Below are 19,343 nucleotides of genomic sequence, written 5' to 3' on the forward strand. Positions count from 1 at the left end.
CTTTTAAAAATAGGCCTATCTCTTTTGTTCACACCATAACATACCACTAATTCTGTATTGACTTCATATTAATATTCAAATACACTGGTTAAAAGCAAATTAAGACAAAGACAGACTTCACTTACTATAACACAGTTTTACTGTTTTATAAAACAGCTTTTTAAATGCAGTGTACAATTTTAGTTAAATTGAAGTCAAAACACTTTTCTACTTCACCACAGTATTTTTTAAACTTTGAGTAACATACATTCACACCTGGACTTGTAACAGGGAAAACATGGGAGCCACAGGAGGGATGTGCAAAGCCTCAGATTGCTGACAGCACAGCACACCAAGTTTAACTTCCAATTAGGTTTTCTACCAGGTCATGTGCTGGTTTCTTGCAAATGCGGGTTGCTTGAGTTCCAGATGAGAAGTTTTCTGTATTTATTTCTTTACTTAACTTTCTTTTTTTTTTTTTTTTATTAAGTCAAATACAAGAATACATTCATGCATATGTGGGATACAATGTGCTGATTTTTTTTTTTTTTTTTTTTTTTGTGGTTTTTGGCCGGGGCTGGGTTTGAACCCGCCACCTCCGGCATATGGGACCGGTGCCCTACTCACTGAGCCACAAGCGCCGCCCAAATGTGCTGATTTTTTTATACAATCTGACATGTAGATCAAGCCAGTCCTCACAGCTTTCACCTCATTTACTTGATTATTATACCAAAACATCTATGTTCTACACTTGACACTTTTTTTTTTTTTTTTGGAGAACAGCCTTTTCATTTTATTTTATTTTATTTTTTATTTATTTTTTTTATTAAATCATAATTGTATACATTGATATGATCATGGGGCATCATACACTCGCTTCATAAACCATTTGACACATTTTTATCACAGTGGTTAACATAGCCTTTCTGGCGTTATCTCAGTTACTGTGCCAAAACATTTCACATTTGACTTGCACCCTTGTCATATGCTCCATAGGTGAGATCCCACCTTTTACCCTCCCTCTGTCAAAGCTCTCCCCTCTCCTTTCTTCCTACTGCATTTCTCTCCTACATCTCGGGCTATAGTTGTGTTCTATCGTTCATAAGAAAGTGTGACTAGGGCGGCACCTATGGCTCAAAGGGGTAGGATGCCAGCCTCATATGCCAGAGGTGGCAAGTTCAAACTCAGCCGAGGCCAAAAATTGCAAAAAAGAAAAAGAAAGTGTGAGTAAATATAAGTAGGTTTCATAGAAGTACTGAGTACATTGGATATATTTTCCTCCATTCTTGAGACATTTTACTCAGGAGAATATGTTCCAGATCCCTCCATGTAAACATAAAAGAGGTAAAAGCTTCATCTTTTTTAAGGCTGCATAGTATTCCATGGTATACATATACCACAGTTTATTAATCAATTCATCGGTCAATTGGCACTTAGGCTTCTTAATAATCTGGTGCAAATATATTTTTTGAAAAGTAACTTTCAAAATTACTTTGGTCTTTTGAATATACTCCGAGTAGGGGAATTGTAGTGTCTAATGGCAGGTCTGCTTTATTTATCTGGAAGCTGGTATGTGAGGTGCATACATACAGTAGAACCTTCAGGGTTGACCAACTCCCTACATTGCCTCCTTAAGTTGACTTAATTTTCATAGACTGGACATGCACCACATGTACGTGTCAGTACAGTAGGTCTAGTTCTTGACCAGTTGACCAGTTTTTTACAGTCCCTTGGGTGTTCTGTTCAAGTCACTGAGGGTCTACTGCATTCAGGATTATTGTAACTTCTTGTTGAAGTTTTCCCTTTACCATTTTAAAATAACCATCTTTGGCTTTCTTTACCTTTGCTAATTTAAAGTCCATTTTATCTGATATGAGAATGGCTATGCCTGCTCTCTTTTGGTTTCAATTTGTGTGGAATACTTTTTTCCACACGTTCACATTGTATCTGTATGCATCCTTGTGGCTCCAACATGTTTCCCGGAGAAAACAGATACTTGGATTGTGTTTCTTTATCCATTCAGTCAGACTACACCTTGTGAGTGGTGCATTTAAACCATTAAGAGATAAAATTGATATGTAGGATGCTCTTCTGTTCATGGTGTTGGGTAAGACCTTGTACTTTTTTCCCTTTTGTGCTATTATTCTATAAGAGTTGTGAGCTTTACTTTTTTGGGTGATTTTTACATTGGTGGCTATCAATTTTGCTGATTCATGTATAATGCAGTTTTGACTACTTTCTGCAAGGCAGGTCTGGTCGTGACAAATGCCCCCCATGCTTGTCTGGAAAAGCTTAATTTCTACATCAAATATGAAACTTAGTTTTTCAAGATACCAGATTCTAGGCTGGTAGTTGTTCTGTTTAAAAACATTAAAGAGGAGACTCCATCCCTCTGGTTCATAAGATTTCTGCTGATAAGTTGTTAGTCTGATGGCTTTTCCTTTGCAGGTCAGTTATAGATTACACCTAGATGCCTGTAGAATTTTCTCCTTCATTTTGACTTTGGCCAAGTTGATTATCATGTGTCTCGGAGATGCGGCATATGCTATAAGACTTTCCAGAGTTTGATGACCATCTTGTATCTAGATGTCTGGATCTCTGGTGATACCATGGATGTTTTCCTCAAAAATTCCCTTGAATAGATTTGTGTACAGCATGGAAATGTATGGATTATCTGAGATTTCTCTCTGCCCCCTAAGCTTTTCACATTCAATAATCACTAAATCATGTTGACTATATTGCTTTTCTTCTTCTGCATATTTCTACTACTGCTGGAGGGTTAAATATTAATACATTAAAATACATTGATAATTCCTAGTTTAGCATGTGCTCTTAATGCATCATTCTCATAGGGAAAACAAACTAACAATTATCATTGTTATTTCATAAATGAAAAAAATACTTTAAGAGAAACAAATAAAGTCACAATGCCAAGAAAAATACCAACATTTAAAAATAAAAATAAACTAAGCTCCCTATTTTTCTATATTTTACCATGGATGGGTAAAACCTCATAATAGATTGAGAGCAAGAATTGGTGCCAAGGTAACTGTGGCTTTGACTACCAAAAAAGCTTTCTTTGTCTCCTAATCTCTTCATGTGTTTACCTTCCTCCTATCCCCTACACGAGGCCTCAGAAAACTACAGACAACATATAAAAATTCATCCTGGCATGCCTTTATAAGTAACATTTATTGGAATAAATTCATATCTATTTGCTTACATATTATTGATGACTGCTTTCACAGAACCATGACAGGGTTGAGTAGATGTGACAGAGATAACCAGCAGAGCTAAAATATTTACTGTCTGGCCCTTTGAACAAAAACCTTGCAAGTCCTTGCTTTAGCTCATAAACAGAGCTCTCTAATACTCAAATCTGATCTGTGACTCCCTTGCTCAAAATTCACCAATGAATCCCTACAGCAAACTTTACTGGCTCCATACATAATAGCCATTCCATGTTCCCTCTTGCTAGAGAAACACAATCCTATATGGATATTTATCATCCCCAAACCCTTCCCCATCTCCAAAACCAGAAATAATTATTCTAAGTTAATCTTCAGTCCCAGTGAATTGTTTAGGGATGAGCATATGACGTACCCCAGCCATCAAAATCTAACAGGAAGTCCCCTGCAAGCATGTGAGTTTTCTCTCCATTTAACTGAAACATGAAGAAAAGCAGGCCTTCCAACCATGAGACATCACCTTACGGGAAAACAATGTTTGGAGTTACTGCTAATTAGGCAACCATGAAAGGAGACATGAACAAAACACCAGCAACAGCACAGCAGAAAGAGGGACAACAAGGGGGATGCTGAGGATGTGCACTGACCCCCCCCAAACAACTCTGTTTTCTGTGGTTTTAGCCACTGTTGGTTAGGTCATCTTCAGCATGGATGGAGTGTGGGAACACAACTACTGTGCATTTTACAAGGGTACATGTTAAATTTACTAAGTGTAGAGTATAAAGGTCTTAACACAGTAAGAAAATGTGCTGAAGGCTATGTTAACCAGTTTGATGAAAATATTTCAAATGGTATATAAAATCAGCACATGGTACCCCATAATGGCATTAATGTACACAGCAATGATTTTTAAAAAATGCCCACGACCTACAGAATAAGATCTATTCATTTCTATACTACTGAAAATGTGTGAGTCAGGTATTCACCTCATTCCCAGCAAAACTGAACCTCTCAGACATTGGGCAAAGCCGCTTATGAACATCAGATTTTGCACTTGCTCTTCCTTCTGACAAATATGTAATCTGGTTAGATGTTCCTTCTACAAGCATCCATATTTTGCCTCTTTCTCTGGAAGACTGCTGTTCACCCTACCTGCTTACCTTATATCCTATTCATTCCCTTAAAGCTTTAATTTCTCTGCATGGACTTAAAAGTGGCTGGCATAAACATAACATAATAAATACATAAGGAATGATATAAGCATGTGCTCGCACACAGTAAACCATGAAGAAAGTACTAAATAATTAAAGTGACAATGATAATAACTAGCTCTTTACTCGGCTCCACAGCACAGTGGTTATGGTGCCAGCCATATGCACAGAGGCTGGCGGGTTCAAATCCAGCTACACAATGACAACTGCAACAAAGAATTAGCCGGGCATTGTGGTGGGTGCCTGTAGTCCCAGCCACTTGGGCGGCTGAGGCAAGAGAACTGCTTAAGCCCAAGAATTGGAGGTTTCTGTGAGCTGTGATGCCATGGAACTCTACCCAGGATGACACAGGGAGACTCTGTCTCAAAAGAAAGAAAGAAACAAACAAACAACAACAAAAACCCCAACTAGCTTCTGATATTATTTATTTAAATGTTTGTCTTCTACAACATTAGAAAAACACTTAGTACATAAAAGACACTTGATAGTTATTTGTTAAACGGGCAAAGGAATAAAGATTATTTCCTTAACAATTTTGTTCATCAACCTCAGGAATTAAATAGGAAAGGATATATTCGGAGCACCTTACAGGCCAAAACTATGTCTATTCCATTTGTTTTCTTTGAGACAGTGTCTCACTCTGTCACCATGGGTAGAGTGCAATGGAGTTGTAGCTCACAGTAACCTCAAACTCTTACCTCAGCCTCCTGAGTAGCTGGGACTATAGGCACTTACCACAACTCCCAGCTAGTTTTCCTAGTTTTAGTGGATATGGGGTCTTACTTTTGCTCAGGCTGGTCTTGAACTTCTGAGCTCAAGTATTCTGCCTGCCTCAGGCTGCCAGAGTGCTAGGATTACAGGCATGAGCTACTGAGCCCAGTCTACTCCATCTTTTTCTTCTACAACTTGAGAAACCTGATACAGAAGTTATTTCAGAAAGATACACTACATTATAGTTTAGATTGCATAATGCATTTGATGTCACATTGAGGTAGCCTAATAGCACTTTTGTTACTATGAAACATTTTTGTACTTTGATTATACTTTGTTTACTCAGAGTCGGGAATTTGGAATATTTATGAGGCAAAACCTCTAGCGAATGGTAACAGAGTATCTTCTTCTAACACAATTATGGTTACCATGATAATTACCTAGCACACAGAAGAACACACCTTATTCTAACCAAGTAAATATACCTTATTACATTTCAATTTTTGGTTAATGAAGTCAATAATAATAAGATCTTGTTGGTATAAGAATATATAACCTGTGCTTCTCAACAGGGATTGCCCTTCTGACTCGCCTACCCAGAAGGTACCATTAAGAAATATTCACTTATTGGTGTTAGCCCACACTGGATATGTTTCGTAGTTTTATGCCTATTTATGGTACCACAGAGGTATTGTTTATTGTTGAGTTCCCAGGTTTAAAGACAGTATGTTTTTAGAGACAGATAGCACTATGTAATACAGTGAACCTTTAAACAACAGGGGTGTTGCCTGCAGCATCCACTTACATGCAGATTTTCTTTCACCTCTGCCACCTGCAGACAGCAAAACCAATCTCTCCCCTCCCTCCTCCTCAGCCTATTCCATATGAGGTGGAAGTCCCTATGATTATCCTCTTCCACTTAATGAACAGTAAATATACTTTTCAATTCTTTCTTTCTTCTTAATGAATTCTTTCCTCTATCTTTATTGTAAGAATACAAGATTTTTTCTTTATTGTGAGAATCAGGTAGCTAACACACACAAAAATATGTGGTAATTGATTGTTTCATTCACTAAGGTTTTCAGTCAACAATAGGCTATTAATAGTTTGTAGGGAGCCAAATATTATACATAGGTGGATAATCCCAGCACTTTGAAAGGATGGGGAAATTGCTTGAGACCAGGAGTTTGAGACCAACCTGAACAAGAAAACAAGACTCCAACTCTATAAAAATTTTAAAAATTAGCTGGGCCTGGTGGTATATGTCTGTATTCCCAGCTACTCAGGAGGCTGAGGCAGGAGGACTACTGGAGTCCGGGAGTCTGAAGTTGCAGTGAGCTATGGTGATGCATCCCTGGCCAACAGAGGAAGATCCTGTCTCCCCCCCAAAATGTTATATGCAGATGTTTGACTATAACCCCCACAATTTTTGAGGGTAACTAGTAATTAATATTCTTTTACTGAATGTAAATCCCTTATTACAAAAATTAAATTGAGGATTTATTTTATTAACAAGTTCAACTCATTACAGTGTGATGATAGCAGAAATTTTCAACATTCTAACTTGCACATCTTTTTTCGTATTTATGCAAAATCTCGTATAAGATCTTACAGGCCAAAACTAATTAAATTAATTGTTCTCAGACAATATTATACTGGATTCTAAGTTATCTGTAACTGACTTAATAAACAATTCTAAACTCTAGGCTTGGAAGAAAGAAATGAAGAAAAAATACATAAAATTTACACTTTTTTTGTAACTGCTCCTTTGTGTTCAGAACTTACTACTCTTACTAAGCTAGGACAACCCAGAGTAATCCATTATCAGAAGTCTTACCTTGTGTAGGAGTTATAGGTTTAATTTTTGCCTTGTATTCCAAAATTTTCTGTTGAATGCTATGTATAAAGAATAAATAGAATTATAGTTTTAATACTGATATGAAATACATTACCACATATATTAAATTATTAGAGTATTTCAGAAAATATAAGAGCTGACATCAGAATGTTATCCCATACAAATCAAATTTGTAAGCTCTATGAAATTCTTTTTTTTTTTGTGGTTTTTGGCAGGGGCTGGGTTTGAACCCAGCACCTCCGGCATATGGGACTGGCACCCTACTCCTTGAGCTACAGGCGCCGCCCCTCTATGAAATTCTTATACAGATTCTAAAGAATAAAGAAAAAAAGCAAGGTGAAGTACTCATGAAGTGAGGGCAGTACAGCTCATTACATTGATTAGAATTAGCTTGAAAAAAATGGAAAACTTCCTGAACTCGGAATAAGTTCTACCTTTATAACAAATAGCTAATTGTTCATGGCAAAACTGCTTCTTTAAGGATCAATAATTTTTTTTTCTAAAAATAAGGATTTTATGACCTTCTTTAACTAGGTTGTTATGATGATTTACTGAGACAAAATTTTTAAATGCTCAGAGAAACAGGAATACAATGGAATACATTGCTCCTAAAATTTATTATTGAAACTGTCATAGAATCCCACACAAACTACCATCTGTATTTTTCATAGGTTGTAATAGTCTTTTTTTTTTTTTTGAGACATTGCCTCACTAAGTCACCCTGGGTAAAGTGCCATGGTGTCACAGCTCACAGCAACCTCAAACTGTTGGGCTTAAGTGATTCTCTTGCCTCAGCCTTCCAAGTAGCTGGGACTACCGGTGCCCGCCACAATGCCCAACTGTTGTTGTTGTTGTTGTTGTTGTTGTTGTTGCAGTTGTCACTGTCATTTTGGCTGGCCCGGGTGGGATCCAACCGGCCAGCCTTGGTGTATGTGGCTGGCATCCTACCCACTGAGCTACGGGTGCTGGCCCCATAGGTTGTAATATTCTAATGTTGCATTTTCCAGTACACGTTCATTAAGTCCTACTTTTTCGGATATTGGTTGTTTTCTACTGTGTGGCTTATAAATCAGGTTGATAGCACACGAAGCGAGAATAAGATGGAGTTAGTCAGGCTAGGGCTGAGATGACACAGACGGTCTGGCTGGTTATGTCCTGTGTGACCTCTGATTATGTCCTATGTGACCTTTGCCTCTTGTCTCCCATCCTTGTTGTCTTGTAAATATGGGTTTAAACTAACATTGTATATCTTGAATAGCTTAAGGCAATGTATTAAAGAGATTAACTTCTGAATTGGAATGTTGTTATATGGATCATGGGTTATGTCAATTATTGTTTGTTACAGATCATTGGTTATGGTGATTATTGTTATTTGAAATAAGTATTAATTACTGCTGTTTAATATAAGGATCAGTATGATTCTTTCCTTTAACTTTTACGTATAAAACTGTGATTTTGGAATATATCATATCAAAAGAAGCAAAAACAAAGACCCGATCCTCTCAATACATGCAGAAAAAGCATTCAATAAAACCCAGCATAATTTTCCTTAGGGTTATTAGAACACTAAAGAAAACAGGTATAGGTGGCACATTTCTTAAACTGATCAAAGCTATCTACCACAAACTCACAGCTAGTATTATACTCAATGGAGCAAAACTGAAATCTTTTCCACTTAGAAATGGAACCAGACAAGGTTGTCCTCTATCGTCACTACTAATTCAACATAGTGCTGGAAGTTCTAGCCAATACAATCAGGCAAGAGAAGGAAATAAAGGACATCCAAATGGGGGCAGAGCAGGTCAAACTCTCCCTCTTTGCTGATGATATGATATTATACTTAGAGAACCCCAAAGACTCAATCACAAGACTCCTGGAAGTGATCAAAAAATACAGTAAGGTGCCAGGATATAAAATTAATGTCCACAAATCAGTAGCCTTTGTATACACCAATAACAGCAGCCAAGACAAGAAGACAATCAAGGACACACTTCCCCTCACAGTAGTTTCAAAGAAAATGAAATACCTAGGAATATACCTCACAAAAGAGGTGAAGAATCTCTATAAAGAAAATTATAAAACCCTAAGAGAAGGAACAGAAGAGGATATTAACAAATGATAGAACATACCATGCTCATTGCTGGGGAAAATCAACATTGTTAAAATGTCTGTACTTCCAAAAGCATTCTACAGATTCAAGCAATCCCCATTAAAATACCAACATCATACTTTCAAGACTTGGAAAAAATAATTCTTTGTTTTGTATGGAACCAGGAAAAATCCTGTGTAGCTAAGGCCATCCTTAGTAATAAAAACAAACCTGTAGTACATTAGGCTGTACTACAAGGCCATATTGATCAAAACAGCATGGTACTGGCACAAAAATAGACATATAGACATTTTGGAACCAAATAGAAAACCAGGAAATGAAACTAACATCTTACAGCCACCTGATCTTTGATAAACCAAACAAGAACATACACTGGAGGAAAGAATCCCTATTCAGTAAAATGGTGCTGGGAGAACTGGATAACCACACATAAAAGACTGAAACTAGATCTTCACTTTGCACCACTCACTAAAATTTATTCAAGATAGATAAGAGATCTAAATCTAAGGCATAAAACAATAAAGATCCTTGAAGAAAATACTGGAAAAACACGTCCAGGTATCTGCCTGGGAAAAGACTGTATGAAGAAGACTTCAGTGGCAATTGCAACAGCAGAAACAATAAACAAATGGGACTTAATTAAACTCAATAGCTTATGTACAGCTAAAGGGACAAAAACAAAAGCAAATAGACAGTCTTCAGAATGGGAAAAGATACTTGTATATTATGAATTGGACAAAATATTGATAACTAGGATCTACAGAGAACTCAAATTAAGCAACAGAAAAAGAGTCAACAATCCCTTCTATCAATGGGCCAAAGAGATAAACAGAACCTTCTCTAAAGAAGACATACAAATGAGAAAATAACAAACATATGAAAAAATGCTCATCATACCTAATTATTTGAGAAATGCAGATCAAAAACACTCGGAGATATCATTGAACCCCAGTGAGAATGGCCCACATCACAAAGTCTCAAAGCTACAGATGCTGATGTGGATGTGGAGAGAAGGGAACACTTCTACACTTCTGCTGGGACTGCAAACTAATACAACCTTTTGGAAGGAAGTATGGAGAACCCTCAAAGAACTCAAACTAGACTTCCCATTTGATCCTCCCATTACTGGGTACCTACCCAGAAGGAAAAAAAAAATCGTTTTACCATAAGGACACTTGAAGTAGACTGTTTATTGCAGCTAAATTTACAATCGAACAAAATGGAGAAACAGCCTAAATGCCTCCCCAACCCAGGAATGGATTAAGCTGTGGTATATGTATACCATGGAATACTATACAGCTACTAAATAAGATGAACACTATATATCCTTTTTACTAATTTGGATGGCAGTGGAACACATCCTTCTTAGTAAAGCATCACAAGAAAGAAGAAGCAAGAATCCAATGTACTCAATTTTGATATGAGGACAATTAATGACCTAGTACGTGTTTTGGGGTGGGAGAATAGAGGAGTGGAGAGAGGGAAGAAGGGGAAGGTCACAGTGTTTGGAACACCTCTTGGGGGAGGAACACATTTATAAGAGGAACTTTGCTTCACAAATGCAATTAGTGTAACCTGGGCCTTTGTACCCTCACTAAATCCCCAACAATAAAAAACTGTGATTTTGGAAATAGAAGAACAGAAAAGTCTTGAAGAGTCTACTCTCACTCTTCTCCACAATTAATGGACTTCTGACAAACAAAGTTTGATGCAACTATCCCCATCTCTGCATATTGGCTGACAGTGACAGGTGGCCAAACTCTCTTCATCCAGTAAGAAGGTCATCTCAGCTGTTTCATAGTTTTCAACAAAATTTATTTGTAAATACATGAGCTCACTAAATTAGATAACATAAAGTAAATGTCCCCCATTATAATGGTAGAAAACTAATAGATGTCAAGATCTGGTTTGGATTCCTACTATTCTCTCTCTACCTAGTACCTAGTCAGACTCTGAACCAGCAGATATTTGTTAGAATGGTATTTAATCTCCATGCTCATCTCAAATTGATGTGGAAGACAAAAGAATCCTGCTTCTTTAAGTTCCATGAAGGAGATCAAAATTGACACTTTCTCATTTCTGAAATATACCAACAACACTTTGCACACAACATCTGAGGTGTTATTCAGCTCCATGCTCATTTCATAGATCATCTTACACAAATATTTCAGCACTATTGGGTGCTGCCCATTTTGCTTTGACTCATACTATTAGAGTTTGTCAAACAATTCAGTGACCATTCAAGAACTGCACAAAATATGGAATGTCTCAAGAAACTGCACGTGACCTTTGCACATGAGTCATAATCTTCTCTGTATTGTTTCAATTTTATTATACATGCTGCAAAGTAAGCACAAAGTTCTACTTTTGTATGTAAGTATTTTGTTTTCTGGGGGGGATTCATTGAGGATATAAAGAACCTGGTTACATTGATTACTTGTGTCAGATGAAGACCCTCCAATAATAGTGTTCCACCCCCAAAACTTGTAAACCCCCCCATGACTCCCACCCCGTCCCTTTCTCTGTTCTTCCCATCCTCAACCCCCCACTGTGTGCTAGGTCACTAATTATTCTCATATTAGAATTAAGTACATAGAATTCTTGCTTTTCCATTCTTGTGATGCTTTGCTAAGAATAATGTCTTCCACTTCCATCCAGGTTAATACAAAAGATGTAAAGTCTCCATCTTTTTTAGTGGTTGAATAGTATTCTATGATATACATGTACCACAGTTTTCTAATTCATTCCTGGGTTGGTGGGCATTTAGGCTGTTTGCACATTTTAGCAATTGTAAATTGAGCTGTGGTAAACAGTCTAGTGCAAGTGTCCTTACGGTAAATAGACTTTTTTTTTTCCTTCTAGGCAGATGCCCAGTAATGGGATTGCAGGATCAAATGGGGAGGTCTAGTTTGAGTTCTTTGAGGGATCTCCATACTTCCTTCCAAAAATGTTGTACTAGTTTGCAGTCCCTCCAGCAGTGCAAAAGTGTTTCCTTCTCTCCACATCCATGCCAGCATCTGTAGTTTTGAGACTTTATAAGGTGGGCCATTCTCACTGGGTTTAGGTGATATCTCAGGGTGATTTTGATTTGCATTTCTCAAATAATTAGGGATGATGAGCATTTTTTCATATGTTTGTTGGCCATTCATCTGTCTTCTTTAGAGAAGATTCTATTCATCTCTCTTGCTCTGTGTTATAAAGGATTCTTCATTCTTTTTGTGCTTATTAATTTGAGTTCTCTGTGGATCCTAGTTATTAAGCTTTTATCTAATTCAAAATATGCAAATATCCTTTCTTATTGGGTAGGTTGTTTATTTGCTTTGTTATTGATTTGTCATGGAAATACAACTAACCTGTTCAGATTCAGAGGTTACATCCAGCAGCTTCTTAGAATTTGACATAGAATTTGAAAACATTTTTGAATTTTGAGGTAGAGAACCAATTAGCTTCCAAGATTTTCATAATTATGGAGGAAAGATCATTTGAGGGCCAAGGGAAAGTTGGTGTCCACTACTAGAGAAGGATATGGGGTCTTTTACAGCCTAAGGAAAGGTGTTCCACAGTCTGTAAGTAGGCTTCAGGGCATACATCTGGTAACAAAGAAGAAACGGAACTTCTATCTTTTCCTGCAACATTAATTGAAACTCTGACTGTTTAGAGCAATCTCAACTACTATTTGCTAGATAAAATGACTTTAAAGGACAATTTACAAAGGATTAGACTAAGTCTAAACTAAAATGTGGGCTCTGTATAAGCTCCATATAAGTATGGGTGGGATCTCTTTGCTCACTGTATGTTTGGGTGGCTAAAGGTCAGAGGCCTAGCTGCAAGAGCAGGATACAAGTACTTTTAGGAACAATGGCCAAGCATATAAGCATATGTATGTGAACTAAAAAAAGTGTTACTTGAAAGTTTAAGTGTGGTTGACCATGGAGACTGAGGCTTCTGAATCAGCAAAGAATTCCTAGTAGCAAAGGTCCATAATTACCAGACTGCAGGACCAGTTTCCATGGCAACAATGCAGCAACACAATCAAGGGAAACAGAATGAGTACAAAGTCCTTCTCCCCTTTCTGCCTTATAAAAGAGGATTGCCTTTCTTCCACTTTAAAACCCTTTCAGTTCTTGAAAATTTCAAGGAGGAAGGTCTAGAGCATAACAGTACAACAGGGAATGGTACAACACCTTCTACTAAAGTGGACCTTTCAAGACCCGTATAACTACTTATAAAAAGCAGAGTTGTGACACTGTCTTTATCTCACACATAGGGACTGTACTTGGAATAAAACAAATAAAACTGAAACACCTAAGGTTAAAGGTCTTAAAAGTCTTAAGAATCCTGCACTCATTGATACTTTTAACATCTCTGTCCTTTTGATTTCTTCTGGCTATCTCATTGCCATTCTAAAACTTTCTGAAACAAACCATGAAATTTCAACTGATGTACAAGTTGCAATAGTTATAATTATTTTACACCTCAATTTAGCATTAACTGGTCTTTTTTCTTTTCTTTCTTTTTATTTTCTTTTTTTGAGACAGATTCTTACTTTGTGCCCCTGGGTAGAGTACTATGGCATCACAGCTCACAACAACCTCATATTCTTAGGCTTAAGCAATTCTCTTGCCTAAACCTACTGAGTAGCTGTGACTACAGGTGCCTGCCACATTGCCTGCATATTTTTTTGTTGCAATTGTCATTGTTGTTTTAGCAGGCCCAGGCCCAGTTCGACCCCGTCATCCCCCAGTGCATGTGGCCGGCACCTTAATCACGGTGCTACAGGTGCCACCCAGCATTAACTAGTCTTTTATTGTCTACACTTACCTTTCAGAGTCAGGAAGAAGATAATTGTCTGTAGTCTGTCCAAATAAATCTTCCGCAAAGACATTAATATTCTGCTCCAAAAGAAGATCCACTAAGCTTTCCGAATTACAAAGTACAGCAAGCATGAGCGCTGTTCTAAAATAAGAAAGATAACCCACACTTACGAACTTGAAAAAAGTTATTTATAGTACTAATTGGATATACTTTACCAATTCAACATCCTGTCTATCTGTGCAGAATGTTCTTACAGACATGAACATCTTGGGTACTGAAATGTTTATTTTAGCAAATTTCCACTGAAGCTAAAAGGAAGCCTCCTAACTCACGGGTATAACACAGTACAAGCTGCTATTTTTTAGGGCTTTAATGGTCAAGAAACAATGCTGAAATCACTTATCTTACATAGTGCTAGATTTAGATGTAGAATTCTCAATTCCTTCAAATAGAATATATTTTAATTCAAAGTCAGATAGTAGTCAAATAAGTAAGAGCTACTTGGAGGCTTCAAATAACATTAATAATAATGGTAATAATTTTAGAGTAGTTATAGATGTTGATGTTGATAATCATGTGCTAGGCACTGCATTAAATGATTGTGTGTGTAAATATATATATGTAAATACATATCTCTGCGTGTGTGCATATAAGACTTTACACACCATAAGCCTTGGCAGATTATACTCCTTTTCAGATCACAAAACATATCTGCTGATAAATTATGTTCCTAAGATCATACCTAGCAAGTGGAAAAGTGAGAAATCCAACCCAGGCTTCAGGGAATCTAAAGCCTCTCTGTTTACACTTTATCACCCACCTATGACTTATTTTATTCAAGGAAAAGTTTATCCAGTTAAAGTTTTCATCCTTCTGCCCATGCCAATTAAAAACTAAAACATCAAACTACACTAGAAGTAAAAATGGAAAAAAGCTGATGAAGCCACAGGATCTGGTAATAACAATTAATAGTCACTTAAGGATAATCTAACATCAATATTCTTCAAAGAAAACAACTTAAAGCAAAGACTCACTAAGTCATTCAAAAGAGAAAATGAATCCCAGCTCCTATTTATGGGACACAGAACATTATAAAGGAAAACCATATAAGCAACAGAGGTTGAAAAATACTATGAAAGAGTGAAGAAGTATGTATTAAGTCATAAAGTAAACTACAAGTTTAAGTCCACATTTTATAAAACTAACTAAAGCCTATCAGCTAATATATCAACAAAACACCAAATTACAAAAAAAATCAGCCAATATTGAAAGAAAAGATAAATCCTTCTGTATACTGCCCTTCATATCGCCCAGTCAAAATAACTGCTTTTCTGTGTAACTGAAGATCTGTGTGGATATTTTTCACTATACAATAATTATTAGGTAATGTTATTGTTCATTTAACATTTCTGGGGAGAGATACTATTGCTACTCTAGAACACCACTCAGGTTTTAAAAATAGAATGAATTACTATACCTCTTACATCCATCAACTAGATGTATATTTGCCTTGTGCTTAATTAAAAGTTCCGCCACATCTGAATGTGTTTCCTTCAGAGCAAGGAAGAGTGGTGTGGTGTCTTTCTGCAATACAGCAAAAACAATACAATACTGGACAAAAATTGTACACTTTTATAAGTGGAAAACTTTATATAAGGTCCTAAAATTGTATACATCATATAGAAAATAAATAAAAAGTAGCCCCTTCCTTCTCAGTACTCTGTGCTTTCCAATGTGCCGCTCCTGCCCTTGGAAACACCTCTGATCTGCCTCTTCACATCAACTCAGGTTACCTCCAAAACTCAGTTCAGACATTGACGGCTTCTGAGAATCTTTGCTTCTATCACAGCATTTACCACAGTATATTGTAATACTTTATTGTTTCTCATCTAAACCAAGAGCTTCTTGTGGGCAGAGGCAGTATCTATTATTAATATCTCTATATCCCCCTACCCTAAGATATAGTAGTAAACATTTTCAGTATTTTTATTGAGTTAATGATCTAAATTATTACCCCTAGATCAACATTTCTTACACTGGATTTCAAAGACTACTTACGAGAAGTATGTACCCCCAACACAAAGTTTCCATGATAATCTATGCATAACAAATATTACCAAACTTTCCATTATATGTCCAATAGTAAAGCAATCTCTTAAATTTGCTTAATCTCTCTTTGGCAATGCATTTTTGGGGCAAACCCTAACATTTGAGAAATTAAGAGTTTCTGTGATCCTTGAAAGCTTTCCAACAAAGGGGGAGGATTTCACCAGGTGTACCAACTGAGGACTCTCTTCTATCGATGGTGACAAGATCCCAGATGCCAATTGGTCTGTCACTCCTGTTTCAAATGGTTCACTAAGATTTTAGTGAGTGAAAAAATAGCTAGACTTCAAATGAACTTTTCTTGCTTATTATTAAATGGTCCATGGGATGTCTCTTGTTACAAGATTATCAATTTTTTACTTATGAGGCTGAGGCAAGAGAATCACTTAAGCCCAAGAGTTTGAGGTCGCTGTGAGCTGTGACACCACAGCACTCTAACAAAGGTGACATAGTGAGACTCTGTCTCAAAACAAAACAAACAACAATAACAACAAAAAAAGATTACTAATTTTTATCTCAGCTGTTAGAAAGCTCACTGAGAAATTTTCTTCTTGATGAAAATGGCATCTGGAAATCTAATGCATATTTAACTTTCTAATCCATTTTTTTCTGGTTTCTCTTTAAATTATGTTTTTTTAGGCATAATATAAAGCAGAAATATAATGGCTTTTTAATAGAAGTTCTAATACTGACCTACATGAATTATTTACAGCCTAAGTAAAGGCACTAAATCATTCACATTTTTAAGAGACGGTGCTGAGGGGAAATATATGTCATCTGCAATATGCATAATCTATCAAACTACAACCATGATTAACTTAAAAAGGCTTATAGGTATTCTAACAGGAAGACAATTATTTGATAGATACAAAGACAAAGAGTTTTTAAAAGCCATTTTCTAAGTTCTAAGATATGACCCCATCACTAAGGCACTGATATAAAATATAGGTTGCATACTATAGACAAATATAAATCTATCTGGAAAACCTTGAACGTTTTATCAACGTATACTATAAAACAGGAGTCATACATTCAAATACTTGTAGAGGCACAGTATGTGACCAGTGTAAGTTAAGTACCTAGGTTGGTGCATCAGCAAACTGGAAAGCCTATGCCATCTATCAAGGGCCCAAGTAAGACAGGCTCAAGGGGCACCCAGAGATTCCTCAAGAGAAGCCTGACACAAGATTTGATGATTCCTTAAGGGAAGTCTGAAACCCGTAGTTTTGCCTGTTTCCTAATACATGTTGGTTCAATGTATGGAAGGATACTAAACCTATCAATGGTTCATAACTGAACTCTAGACTGTTTTTATAGTTGTTATACATGTGTTTCCAAATGGTTTTGAATGAAGCAGGTATTTGTACATAAAATCTTGACTTTCTTTAGCATATGTTCTACAAAAAGAAAAAAAGAAGGTTCCAATATGGAATAAAAATTGCTATTAAAATTCATAATATCCACTTTGAAAGTTTTCCAATATATATTCAGTTACAGTCTATTTGTATTAATACTGAATTTTCCCAGATTGTTAACCAAATGGATAACTAGTTCCTAGGACTATCAAAACGGAATTATTAAAAAAATTCCTATATGTATTCTTACTAACTTCATGGTTTTCAGTGTTTCAAACTGAGATCCTGATTATGCTGAAGCTCTGTGACCCTAAAAGATGTGCTAAGACAGTTCATATTACAGCTTCAAATAAAAAAAAGGTAAAGGATTTGCTACTATTCTGATTGAGAAAACTCTACTTATAAAAAACATTTGTTGACTTAATCATCTGAATGATAACAAAGAGGAAATACTAAGGTCAGTCTGCACTTATTGAAAGACTACACACAAGTAAATTTCTAAAATCCCTCTCAATAACAGTAAATGATTGATGGTTGAAAGGGAAAAGAAGTTGCTCTGTAAGCTAATAGATACTGCCAGTAACATTTCTTTTACCTTCTTAAGCAGTAAAAGACATCATAAACATCAGTCTAATATTACTGGAAAGCAGAGATTGAAAGAGAAGTAGTGCCTCTAGAAATTTCCTACATTTTTGATATATGTGAATTCATAATTACACTTAAGTGCTCCGTGTATCAGAGTCTTGAAGAAATTGTGTTGTTATTAGGGACAGTGTCAGAGAAAGTGTCAAGAAATCCTGGGTTGGCTCAGCGCCTGTAGCTCAGCAGCTAGGGCACTGGCCATATAAACTTCAGCTGGCAGGTTCTAACCCAGCCCGGGCCTGCCAAACAACAATGACAACTACAACAAAAACAGCACGGCATTGTGACAGGTGCCTGTAGTCCCAGCTTCATGGGAGGCTGACGCAAGAGAATCGCTTAAGCATTAAGTGTTGGAGGTTGCTGTGAGCAGTGACGCCAAGGTACTCTACTGAGGGGACATAGTGAGACTCTGTCTCAAAAAAAAAAAAAAAAAGAAAGAAAAAAACTCCTGGGATTGAGTGATCCTTCTTACCTCAGTCTCCCACGAACATGGACCATAAGCATATGCCACTGTACCTGCCTTCAAGGAAATATTTTTAAATATATGTACTTGGACCTTATTATATTTTCTGAATCAAAATCTTCAGGACAGAGCCTAGACTTCTAAATTATTCTTTTACATTCCCCCCAGTTCATTGTGTTGCACAATTCTAGTGGAGAACTAATGCAACAGAAAACCACTTTTGTCTCATTGTCTACCTACATGGACAATTTCTGTTACCACTTGGGGATTTGGATAAAAACAAGAAAGAATAAGAGGTGGAGTCATTACTAAAAATTCCATTTAATGTTTCTAGGGAAGGGGAGAACAGGGACTAGTGAACAAAACATGCACCTTGATTTTGCTACGTAAAAGGTCCTTGTCTCCCACCTTCCCATCAAGACATTCTATTCTTGAGAGCAGAGTTTACACTCTTACCTAAGTGGCTGCTTCTGCCAAATTAGGATGATCAGTTAATTATTTGTTCTTCCTTCTTTCTTACTTCATCATACTCATTGTCAATCTGGTTTTCTCGGAGTTCTCCTAAAATTGATGCCTAGGCAAGTCTACCTCTCACTAACTCTCTCAAACTGAGAATTATTATCCCTCAAAATAAAGAGATTCCGGTTTAAATATTAAAAAACTGGGGCAAAACATGCGAAAAACTCCTCTTATTGGTATTTCCTGCAGTTATGTAGTTTTTTTAACTATTTTTTTAAGTCTTTTGTACATAGATCATAAATACATTTATGCCGTTTTCAATGTGTTATTTGTATAAATTGGAGTGCTTACATCATACTAATCAACATAGCTTTCATCTCACTTACTCAATCATGCAGTTTTTAAACTGGCCTGTGTGTTTCTGATCACTCTCCTTTCCCTTTTCC

The 19,343-nt window shown here is 36.6% G+C and overlaps 1 protein-coding gene and 1 non-coding gene across 2 annotated transcripts in view; both read right to left on the bottom strand.

The window, feature by feature from the left end:
* The window catches only part of LOC128579443 (putative ankyrin repeat domain-containing protein 20A4), a 68,363-nt gene that overhangs the window by 43,202 nt on the left and 5,818 nt on the right, over nt 1–19,343 (bottom strand). Inside the window, exons 4-6 of the mRNA XM_053581537.1 lie at nt 15,350–15,456; nt 13,879–14,013; nt 6,927–6,985 (exon numbers count right to left, since the gene is read on the bottom strand). Coding sequence (XP_053437512.1) covers nt 6,927–6,985; nt 13,879–14,013; nt 15,350–15,456 — 301 coding nt within the window. The remainder of the gene's footprint in view (nt 1–6,926; nt 6,986–13,878; nt 14,014–15,349; nt 15,457–19,343) is intronic.
* Nucleotides 11,310–11,412, bottom strand: LOC128579461 (U6 spliceosomal RNA). Its single transcript, XR_008378160.1, has one exon. It is a non-coding gene; the product is annotated as a U6 spliceosomal RNA (small nuclear RNA).

The sequence above is a fragment of the Nycticebus coucang genome, unplaced genomic scaffold, assembly GCF_027406575.1.
Source record: "Nycticebus coucang isolate mNycCou1 unplaced genomic scaffold, mNycCou1.pri scaffold_54, whole genome shotgun sequence".
Lineage (NCBI taxonomy): Eukaryota > Metazoa > Chordata > Mammalia > Primates > Lorisidae > Nycticebus > Nycticebus coucang.